The following is a 12,421-nucleotide window of genomic DNA, read 5'->3' as shown; positions in this document are numbered from 1 at the left end:
CACGTGATCACCTCTGGTCACGTGATCACATCTGGTCACGTGAGCACATCTGGTTACATGATCACCTCTGGTCACATGCTCACCTGTGGTCAAGTGATCACCTCTGGTCACGTGATCACATCTGGTCACGTGATCACATCTGGTCACGTGATCAAATCTGGTCACGTGATCACATCTGGTCACGTGATCACCTCTGGTTACATGATCACATCTGGTCACGTGAGCACATCTGGTCACGTGATCACCTCTGGTTACGTGATCACCTCTGGTCACGTGATCACCTCTGGTTACATGATCACATCTGGTCACATGATCAAATCTGGTCACGTGATCACATCTGGTCACGTGATCAAATCTGGTCACGTGATCACATCTGGTCACGTGATCACCTCTGGTTACATGATCACATCTGGTCACGTGAGCACATCTGGTCACATGATCACCTCTGGTCACATGATCACCTCTGGTCACATGCTCACATCTGGTCACATGAAAACACCCTGATGACAAAACGGCATGACAAAGTTAACGGTCGTACCTGTGGCTTCCATAGGTGAGAGTCCTCATACTGGATGTTGACATAGTCTGACCAGGACTGGGACCTAGGACTAGGACCAGAGGACAGGAACTCGTTACAGGACTAGAACCAGAGGACAGGAACTTGTTACAGGACTAGAACCAGAGGACAGTACTACGACAAGAGGACAGGAACTTGTTACAGGACTAGAACCAGAGGACAGTACTACGACAAGAGGACAGGAACTCGTTACAGGACTAGAACCAGAGGACAGGAACTTGTTACAGGACTAGAACCAGAGGACAGGAACTTGTTACAGGACTAGAACCAGAGGACAGGAACTCGTTACAGGACTAGAACCAGAGGACAGTACTACGACAAGAGGACAGGAACTCGTTACAGGACTAGAACCAGAGGACAGGAACTTGTTACAGGACTAGAACCAGAGGACAGGAACTTGTTACAGGACTAGAACCAGAGGACAGCACTACGACAAGAGGACAGGAACTCGTTACAGGACTAGAACCAGAGGACAGGACCTTGTTACAGGACTAGAACCAGAGGACAGGAACTCGTTACAGGACTAGAACCAGAGGACAGGCAACTCTATTATTTACATGGTACACACGTTACAAGTAGCAACACAATCCTTGACACTGAGCCACCACCTCAGGTGACTGTGGTTCATGATGTCACAGCTGCCAACCAATCAGAATGGGGGGGGGGGGTTATGACCAACTGTCTTTCAACAGGAGTTCTGGAGGATGTTAGAGACGCCCACTGTCTAAAAGGAACGATGTGGTTCATTTGATGAACATAGAACTTGATATTAATTACGTCGCTTTCCAACTGATTTACTAAAGTGGGTTTATTTCTCTTTCATCTCTCAAGCATTTTAACATCAAAAATGACTTGTAGCCTGGAGTTTTCCTCCCCAGCTGATGACAACTCTTAATGTTCGCTACGACTGAAGCCGTCTGTCCGTTCTGGACAACAAAGAACACAGAGAAACATCAAAGAAGCTGAAAGAGTTTCCCTCCTCTGATGAACATCAGAGCCTCAGTGACACTTTGATCTCGTTTTTTTTTTTTAATTCAAACGTAAACGTTGTTAAATTTCTTCACAATTCAGTCCATGGCAACTTTTAGGTATTTAATTTTTATCAGTAATTTGATGTAATTTATCAGTGTGTGTGTGTGTGTGTGTGTGTGTGTGTGTGTGTGTGTGTGGTCATGAATATAGAAGACACCCTATTGAAGGCAACTGCCTGAATACCATGACAACTCCCAGCAGCCTCACATGTATTCCCAACAGTGTGTGTGTGTGTGTGTGTGTGTGTGTGTGTGTGTGTGTGTGTGTGTGTGTGTGTGTGTGTGTGTGTGTAGGAGGCCATTATAAAGTGTTCAGGGGGAATAAATGGGATAAATGCGGAGGCTGTGCAGCCTTTTGTGTCTTTGGGCTCGTCGTGTGTTTGTTTGCAGAGTTCGACCACCCAGCAGGAGCCATCTCTCTCTCTCTCTCTCTCTCTCTCTCTCTCTCACACACACACAAACACACACACATGCAGCTCATTGACACACATGTCACACTCATACACAACTAGACATCAATCCATCCAAACAAATTCTCCCAAAAACATGAAAAATTCTGATGGGGTTTGGTCCGCAGACGTTCCTGCTCCTCTCACCGACCCGTCAGAACTGAAGCGTGAGGGACCTCATCAGTCCAGACGTGGGCGTCGTTTTAGACTTTCTAGAGACGAAGGTCAGGAGGCGGCAGTGGGGCGCCACCACGCAAATTACTTCAATCAAAACACAAGAAGCTGATTTTCTCTGCAGCTGATCAAGAGTTGACGATACAATTAAGGTTGATGATCGTTCTAAAAATAGAGATGATAAAAAAACAACATTTTAAAAACAGAATTCTATCAATAGAGAAGATCCGTAACTCCTTTATGAAATCATAAAATTCTTGCTCTCTCTTTCCTCAAATAAAAAATCCTCACAATAAAAGCACCAATGCACGAGTCTTGGACCTGAATCACGGAGAGGCTCAAGAGTTTTTCTTTTTTCTGTTTCCACCTCTGCTTTGCTCAGTCGGATGAAAAAAATCCATTCAAACCAAAGAGAGAAATCTAAAAATTCATGACCCTGGAAACCTGTCACTGGTCACCAACGCCAATAAATCGATATTTCCACAGGAGGATTGGATCAAATGATCAAGGATCAGATGAAAAAAAACCTTCAAGGAAAAAGAAACTCCTGCTGTCACTCATCCCAGTGGATCAGCAGAGAAGTCCTGGTCCACGTGGTCCCGTCTCAGCTGATGGTTCGGTCCCCACCCACTCTCATCCCTCAGGGTCCCAACAAGGAGGTTTTGAAGTTTTTCACGGGGAAATATTGATGGATCTCGAAAAAGCAAGTGAATCCGCGGCTCCTGCGGGCTGGGATGCGTCTGCTGCCCCCCAGTGGCCAACAAGACCTTGGGGTTCTGGTGGCAGCAGCGCGAGCGCCAGTGAAAAGAGTGAAACCCGGAAACGTAAACATTTATTTTCATTTTTTTCTGTAAAATGGAGGGGAAAAATGAAACCAACCTCACGGTGCTTCAGTGCTGGCGGCTCACAGGCCGGAGATCAGTTTTAAAAACGGTTTCTGTTTGAGCTTCTGGTTTTCCTCACGCGCCACATTCACTCCTCGTCTTGTTTTTTAAAACCGGATTTTTCTGAACTTTAGTGTCCGAGTGTCGGTGGCGACATTTGTCATTTTAGTTTTTGTCAACAAAGAGCAGAGAGTCAGACGCCAGGCCTGCAGCTCTGTGTGTTTGTCAAATGATTTCTCCTCGATTTAATCTCGCGTGATTTGAATGAGTACAGACCGAAGTCCTGCGAGGCTCACGAGGGGTTCGTTCCCTCCTGATGTTCAGGCTCATTCGGTTCTTGGGGTTAGCAGGTAAGCAGGAAGCGGAGTAGATCCTCCTCCTCCTCCTCCTCCTCCTCCTCACCGAACCTTCATCTCCTCCCTCGCGCTCCGGGTTTTCACACCCTCGTCATCCACTTGACTCCCGGGACCCGCCTTCCTCCTTTTAAACGGCCGGACGGAACCGGGGACTCACTTCCCTCACTCACGACGCTGGATCCTCTCCGGTCCGCCCGTTCAGCTCCGGCATTCATGGACCCAGACGCCCCGCTACCGGCTGCGGTTTAACGGGCGGCAGCACCGCGGACTCGAACCTGGAACCGACCCCCCTCTCTCTTCCTCTGCGTCATGTCTTTTGGCACCAAAACGGGTTTCTCTGTGCGGGACATCCTGGACCTGCCGGACTCCACCGCGACCGAGGAGGACGAAGAGGCCTCCGGAGCCTCGCAGAAACGCGGGTTTGCCGGGCGGAGGAGCCGCGAGCGCGGCGGCGCCGGGCGGTTCGGCTGGTGGAGCCACGGATCGGGTAACCTGCACCTGTCACGTGAGGAGACTCGAGTTCATGACGTGTAGATTGTTGTTGGTACCTGGCGTGATGTCAGAAGTGAAGTTGATGTCAGCTGTCAGTCACTGCCCCCCCCCCCCCCCGTTCATTTTGAAGCTTAAAAACATGAAAATGATTCTGAGTTCCCACGAGGACCAATAATCTCAGTAGATTTCTTGAAATGTCCCGGATGTTCCGATGTACTTTGATTCAGAGTAATCTGATTACTTGCCCTCTCTCGCCCTGCAGTGCACGGTCTACCCCTCCAGCCCCGAACCGAGCCCACAGCAGCCGAGCCGGGCGGGTCCGGGGAGGGGAGCCGCGGCCGGAAGCGGCGGGTTCTGTTCTCCAAATCTCAGACCTTCGAGCTCGAACGTCGCTTCCGGCAGCAGCGTTACCTGTCCGCCACGGAGAGGGAGCACCTGGCCGGGCTGATCCACCTCACCCCGAACCAGGTGAAGATCTGGTTCCAGAACCACCGCTACAAGATGAAGCGGGCCCGGACGGAATCGAGCCTGGAGGCGCTCCAGCTGCTGCCCGCTCGGCGCGTCTCCATCCCGGTACTGCTGCGGGACCGGAAGCCCTGCGAGCGGGTCACGGCGCAGGATCTGGAGGCGACGCTCCGCTGCGGCCTGAGCCTGCAGCTGTGCGCCTTCTCCCCGCTGCTGCCGCCGGGGCTCGGCCCGGAGCAGGCGGGCCCGCGGCAGCTCCTGTACCACTGGAGCTGGTGACCTCCAGAGGAGCAGAAACCTGGAAAACTCCAATTATTCAGCACTTCCGGATGAAGACGAACTTTTCCTGTCGATTTTCAGGTTTTTTAACTTTGTTGGTTGTTTGAGGGGCCCGGCAGAATTTCTGGCCCCAACAAACGCGAAAAAAAGGTGTTTTCGTTCGTCTGCTCGCGAAACCGGAGGCTGCGTTTGGCGCTGGACAGAGAGAATCCGTCCGATTCTGCTCGGTTTGTGTGGTTTTTTATTTGGGAAACTTTGTGATATTGAGATTCGTGTTGCCTCGTGTGTTATTAATCTATTGATCCTGTTGATCGGTGACTCGTGACGTAATGAACTGGATATTTATGACGTGAATAAAAGTCTGATTTCAGTCTGAATGTCGACTTTGTTTCCCGGGAATGTTTGCGTTTTTATTTGGACTTTATTTAGGATTTTCTTAAAAAAAAAAAATCGGACTTTATTTTGGATTTTCTTTAAAAAAAATGTGAATCTTAAAACAGGATTTTAAAAAAAGTTGACGTGATTAATAAAATTCGAATTGTTCACTAAATGTTACGATTTATTAAAGAATCAAAATGAAGTTAAAGTGAATTCTTGCTTAAAGAGGAAACATCAAATATCTATGAATTTGTTCAAATGTCAATCACATGTTTCCACTTTCCAGATGGAAATTATTTGTTGCAAAATTTAGTGATGTAATTAGCAAATCTGGCAGTGAAGGGAGGACGGTGGGAGTCGCCGGCCTGGAGGAGCGGACCGTCGGTGTCGGTCCTGGGAGGCTCAGCTGAGGGTCTCAGAATAAAACATCAAAGATATCAAAGGCATCAAAGCAAAGTTTAGCAAGTGTGGCGCCCCGCAGCACCGGGCCCAGGGGTCTTCAGTTCCAGGCCTGTTGGGGACCGGGGCCCCCGAGTCATTAGACACAGAAAGACAGAACTTAGTTGAATAGGAACGCCACAAAAAAGAAGAAGAAAAAAGCGGGAGGGAAAAAAAAGTTTAATTTACAGACTTCCAGAAAGAACGCGTTGGATTTGTCCTGACGTGTTCATAAAAACAAAGCCTACATTAAAACACATCAAAAATCAAAATAATTTTCATGAACTGAGATTTTACAGGAGATTTTGTGAGCCTCAGGAGTCAGTCTATTAGTGAGATTACGGTAATTTGAATATCACTGAATATTTTTTGTCCTGATCCCCGTGAATCCAGAAGATCTTTGACCGTCAAACACAGCGCCACGACGGAGCGAAGGTTAAAAAACATAAGAATACAAAGACAGGAAGACATTGAGTATGAAGACGCCAGCGACAGCGAGTTGAAGAGGGGAACGCACGACGATAGTGTGAACTGTACATGGCAGTATTTAGTGCAGTACAAGTACAGAGATGTAAAACTACGCGCGCGCACGCACGCTTGCACGCACGCACACACACACACACACACACACACCTAAATTGAAGTTAGAATATATAGATTAAAGTCAAATATCAAAGCCCCCCAAGGCTCCGCCTCCCCTCAGTGCTGGTTGTGTTTTTAGTTGCTGTTTCTGTCCAACCAGGACTCCACACCTGCCGTCACCGTCTTCTCATTCCTGTCGTTCTGTAAAGCTTTGCTGCTGGATTTAACGGAATGAGCTGAACATGATTCTGTAACGACAATAGAGATTCTGATTCTGAAAAAAAAAACAAAGCAAGAACTTGGGATCAAAGTCAGAGATCAAAGACTTAGGTCCCTGATGATGAAAGGAGGCGGATCGTGACCTGAGGCAGCTGGAGGCGGAGCCGAGCGACGCCGGGGGCTCCTGCAGGGAGACGACGGAGAGTGAAGACTTATTTAGACATGAAGTCTTGTTTCTTTCATCAACTCGCAATTCAGTTCTTGAGAGAAAAGAAGAGAAATCAAAGACGGCCCTCAGCCTCCGCGCTGCGCCACCTTGATAAACGATGAGTCGCTGCGGCGAAACGCTGCCACCCTGCTGTGCTGAGACGGGAACTTTTAACTAAACACAATATCTTCATTCATCGTTTACCTTTATTTGTGTATATATAATATATGTGTGTGTATATTATATATAGATATACACACACATATGTGTGTGTATATCTATATCTGTATCTATATCTATCCAGATAGATATAGATATAGATACAGATATAGATGTATAGATAAAGATATATAGATATAGATATATACCTGACCTCCGACAACGACGACACAAAAGCATGTCCCCGCCCTCCTAGGCCGCACCGGGACTCCGTAGAACCGCCGGTGACCGGAGGACGTGTTTGGTGTTTAGTGGCGCCGACACCTTCGCCTCCTTCTGCGCTCATTGCAAGTCTTCAGATTCCAGTTGGAGCGCTGACGATAAATCAAGATTCTTATTCAACCTCGAAGTCATAAAAGTAGAAGTTGAGCCTCAGACTGCGTCAGGCTCACAGGAACAACGCGCTTCATAAATGGGAGGAGCCTCAAACGGAGGTCACTTCGTGTCTTTCTGAGATGTTGTGAATAAAAAAGATTAAATAAATCAAACGCGGCTCCCCCGCTGCCGGTGTTGCTGCATCTTAATTCAAAGGTGATTATTTAAGTTGATGAGGACGGCACACCTGCTGTTCACCCTGCTGACAACAGATGGCAGCAGAGGCTCAACTAAAATCAGTGAAAACAAACACACACACACACACACACACACACACACACACACACACACACACACACAGTTCTCTGGTATTGCGGTTTATATGAATAGTTATGTGGTTAATTGTTTTCTATTTCTAGAGATACTAAATATTAAAATTATGAAAAATAAAACTGAAAAAAAATCATTTCTTGCTGAGCGTAAAATGTAGAACTACTTAATGTGTGTGTATTGATCTACATACATACATTTATAAGTATATACACACATATGTATATGTGTGTATATATGTGTACATATATGTGTGTATACTGTAAATGTATACATATGTGTGTATATTGTACAAGTATACATATGTGTGTATAATTTATACGTATATATGTGTATACTGTATGTGTACATATACAGTATACACATATATACGTATATGTGTGTGTATCTAAATTTTATTTTGGTCTTTGTGAGAACTTGACTTTCTTTTTTTTCACAGTTATTAACTTATATTTTCTGAATGCGCTGACGTCACTTGAGTCCTGAGATGAGTGCTGATTACAAACGGGGGGAAAAAATGAAATGAAATAAATTAAAAAGTAAAAAAATGCAAATAAACCCAGGCGGATCCAAATGTGCGTCCTGGGGAGTTCATGAAACTGCAGTGTTTTGACCTCTCAGGGCCTCCAAAACCTTGTGACACAGATGTGATGGATGGTGAGCGGAGGGACACTCGTGTCATCATTTGACCTAGTGGTGGCGCTCTGGGTCCTCAGCAACTGGAGAATGGCAGGCACTCACACTCACACACACACACACACACACACACTCACTCAAACACACACACTCAAACACACACACTCACACACACACACTCTCACACACACACACTCACACTCACACACACTCACACACACACACTCACTCACACTCACACACACACACTCACACACACACACACACTCACTCACACACACTCACACACACACACTCACACACTCACACACACACACACACACACACTCACACACACACTCACACACACACACTCACACACACACACTCACACACACACACACACACTCACACACACACTCACACACTCACACACACACACTCACACACACACTCACGCTCACACACACACTCACACACACACTCACACACACACTCACACACTCACACACACACACACACTCACACACACACTCACTCACACACACACACACTCACACACACACACACACTCATACACTCACACACACACTCACACACACACTCACTCACACACACACACACTCACACACTCACACACACACACACACACACACACTCACACACACTCACACTCACACACACACACTCACACACACACACACACACACACACACACGCTTACTTCCCTCTGATGTGTTCTCAGATGTTTCTCGTGTGCTGATGTGGCGTCAACAGTCAAGTGGTGCGGAGGCGCTGGCTCGTCCTTGGCTGACCTGCGATGAATGAATGATTTCTGAAGACTTCTGGATGCGTGACCTCTGACCTCTGCCTGCACGCTGTAACAAGGTCAAGAGGGAACATTTTTCTCTCTCCATAAAGGCAGAGAGGGAACACAAAAATGGCGCCTCGAAGGACAAATATGACCCCCCACTGTTGTTCAGTTCAAAACACCACAGGAGGACATTCAAGAAAAAAGTCTTTCGTTTGTGGTTCAGGACTCGCAGCTTCACGTCACGTCGCTCATTTGCATTTCAAACACACATCATTGTCTAGAGCAAAGCAGAAGAAGACATCTTGTTCCCCTCAGAAAAGAACCTTGAAAACTTGCTTGAGGAAGGTAGAACACGAGAGAACGTTTGATCGGACACGCATGAGCTCATCCCTACGTCACGGCTCCTCCTATTTATAACTCAAGCTTTCGCTTCTCCTTCACTTGTGAATGTGAAGCTGTCCCCAGAAAACTCCCCCTCCCTTTCCGCTCCACCTCTGATGGGTGGAGCCTGGCTGAGGCTCGTCCAGGATCTTTGGCGTAAGAGGACAGAAGATCTCAGACTTCAGGAGGTGAAGGATGAAGACGCACTTCCTTCAGGCGCTGGGAGGTTTTCACTCCCCTCAGCAATGAGAGGAGGATAAAGACGCTTGGAGTCTGAAGAAGAAATATTAAAATATTACAAACTCAGCATTAATGCAGAGCACCCCCCCCCCCCCATTGTTGTCGAGGATTCCAGACAGCTGCAACATTTCTGAAACAGCCGATGAATTTCTAAAATGTTTGGAAGGAGCAGATCTCGCGCCTGGACCACAGCCCAGGGTGGAAGTAGTCAGATCTCATCTCCTGGTTCCTAAAAAGAAAACATGTCATAGGTGGTTACAGCGCTGAGGAGGCGAGACAGGAAGTGATGTTTACCTCATCGACCCCTCGTGACGCTGACGAGGTCGCTTTTCAAATATCAGTGACGTTCATCTGTCGAAGCACTTCCTACGTACGAGGTTTCACGGGGGGGGGGGGGGGTTTGAGTGACACTAGAACGGTGGAACAGGTTTGCTGTGATTGTTCCTGAACTCCGGTTCTCCTTACAGAGCCGTTAGTAACCAGAGAAATTAGGCTCCGCCCTTTGACCTGGACGTCTGTTAAAGTGGGCGTTCAGTTCAAGGAGAAGAACTTGGACTTCCTGGTGATCAATTTGATTACGCAGGTGAAACATTTTGTTCACAGGTGCGAACACCTGGAGGCGGAGCCCCCCATCAACAGGTGGAGGAACGACCTCAAGCTGTCCGACACTCCTGGTGTCACATGACCCCCAGTGTCACCCAGAGAGTTTCTTTGATGGACCTGTTTGCTCCTCTAGAAGGAGACCTCAGTGGAGGTTTCTCTCTGTTCTTTGTTTTCCTTTTATTTCTAGGAGCTGCGTCAACGTCTCCTGAGTTTATCTGGAAAAAAAATCTGGCCTTCATTGTTTCTGTTTTGAATAACTTGGAATAAAGTTATCAAAAAAATCTCCTGGTTGATCCACCAACAGGAAGTGGTCATCTCCTGGTTCCTCCACCAACCGGAAGTGGTCATCTCCTGGTTCCTCCACCAACCGGAAGTGGTCATCTCCTGGTTCTTCCACCAACAGGAAGTGGTCATCTCCTGGTTCCTCCACCAACCGGAAGTGGTCATCTCCTGGTTCCTCCACCAACAGGAAGTGGTCATCTCCTGGTTCCTCCACCAACAGGAAGTGGTCATCTCCTGGTTCCTCCACCAACAGGAAGTGGTCATCTCCTGGTTCCTCCCCCAGCAGCCAATAGGATTGCTCCATGTGATTGTGGTGATTGAATCAGTAAATCAGCTCTGGTGAACAAAAGTTGATGATCTTCCAGGTTCAGTTCATCAAGATCGTCTTCACTAATGAACCCTCTGATGATGCTGGAAGCCTGGACGCTATGTTAGCAGTGCTAAGCTAACGTTAGCCTATGAAGAAGCTACACCAGGGTCACATGACTTCAAGGTCACCACCACTAAACGTCTTGTGTTTCCCCTGATGACCTTTAATGACCTTGGGCTGAGCTAGCTCGTTCTAGTTAGTCCCCTGCTAACTTGAGCGTAGTTCATGTCATTAGCGTCACAAATCCATTCTAACTGGGACTGTGTGACACAGTTTATCCACTTTTACAGTTGCAACAGTGCCGTCGGCAAGGACGAGGCCTCGGGCGTAAAACTGTCAAGTGCTGTTTGTAATAACTGTCGCTGCCACAAGATGGAGACAGAGTTCAGCACTGCAGCTTTACATGATGAAAACACTGATTCTTGTTGCAGTTGTGACGTGCGGTGCTGCAAGCAGGACTTGAACCCACGTCTCCTGCTGTGGGCCGATGATTGCAGGATCCAACAAGCGTGACTTCGAGCGAAACTCCTTGTGTTGTAACCACACCCACCAGCTGACCCTGGGATGTGGTCCAGGCGCGAGATCTGCTCCTTCCAAACATTTTAGAAATTCATCGGCTGTTTCAGAAATGTTGCAGCTGTCTGGAATCCTCATTTCTGTCCAGCTGTGTAGATTTCATTCATATATTCATTTGCGTTGTGGGATTGTTGATCACTCGACAATCAAATCTGCAAAGTGGCGTCTTGGTGAATATTCATCTTCGGTCTTCATCTTATGAACTTGTAGAGGGTCTGGATGTGAGGATGCAGGGGGGGGGTCACCTTTTGCAGTTTCGCTCTTTCAAACAAACAACAGAGAAAAATATGTTGAGGAACTCATTTTCTATGAGGGATCGGTTCATTATTTTCCTGCCGTCCTCCGTCTCAGAGTGGAGTTGTAGGATTTCTCTGTTTTCCAGGAGCCAGGTGGTCTGGCCCGCCCCTACCACCCCCCCTTCGGCCTCCTGGTTAGAGTGGGCTGCCTTTTCAAGAGGCCTTCAGGGGCCCCAGCTGCTTGGCCTAATGCTCCTCCAGAGAGCCGAGGATTAAACGCAGAGGAGAGTCAGAGTCGGCCGAGGAGCAATGAAAGGAAACGATGAGGCTGGAAATGGAAAAGTAGGGAAAGAAAAGAGATGCATACAAATGGACGTTGTGAGTGGCCCCCACCCCCGCCACCCCGCCCCTCCCACCTTTAGCCTCAGTTGTTGACGCCACAGGTGCTTCATCGTCATCATCCGAGAACCCGGTTCAGCACGACAGACAGGAAGTGGAACCCAGATCAGTTTATCTCAGAGCAAACGGGTCACATCCCAATCAGGAATGTGACATCAAATCTTTAATCAAACATCAGATCGCCGTCGCAGACTAAGATGAAGTATCTCCCCCTAAAACAGCCGATGTCATGAACACAATTCTTCATGAATGTAATAGCATGAATTAATTTTTAAAATCCTGCTTCTAAACCCAATAAATGATTTGACGAATGTTAATTACAACACTGAACATCTAAGTTGTGTCTTTTTAATCAAACATCACCTGCAGTACCTCCACGTCCCACCAGAGGGCCTAAACTAAATCACTGTTAACCTTGTACCCTGGAGGGATGCTACATTAACAAGCTACTCGCTACGAGCAAGGGCGCTAACAGTAGCTTGCAGCTCCCACTTCACTGTTAGCTCAGG

At 47.5% G+C, this 12,421-nt stretch overlaps 1 protein-coding gene across 1 annotated transcript; it reads left to right on the top strand.

Annotated features, from left to right (window-relative positions):
- The first annotated feature begins 3,386 nt into the window (after window positions 1–3,386).
- On the top strand, window positions 3,387–4,707 carry nkx2.2b (NK2 homeobox 2b). The gene is made up of 2 exons (XM_086189148.1): window positions 3,387–3,976; window positions 4,226–4,707. Exons 1-2 carry the CDS (start codon window positions 3,781–3,783, stop codon window positions 4,705–4,707), a joined length of 678 nt encoding a protein of 225 aa, XP_086045274.1. The 5' UTR covers window positions 3,387–3,780.
- Window positions 4,708–12,421: the final 7,714 nt, after the last annotated feature.

Source organism: Aulostomus chinensis, chromosome 20, assembly GCF_037954235.1.
Source record: "Aulostomus chinensis isolate RoL2024-O1b breed Wild chromosome 20, RoL_Achi_v1.0, whole genome shotgun sequence".
NCBI classification, from domain to species: Eukaryota; Metazoa; Chordata; class Actinopteri; order Syngnathiformes; family Aulostomidae; genus Aulostomus; species Aulostomus chinensis.
Note: the sequence above shows the minus strand (reverse complement) of the source record. Positions and strands in the feature narration are given on the sequence as shown.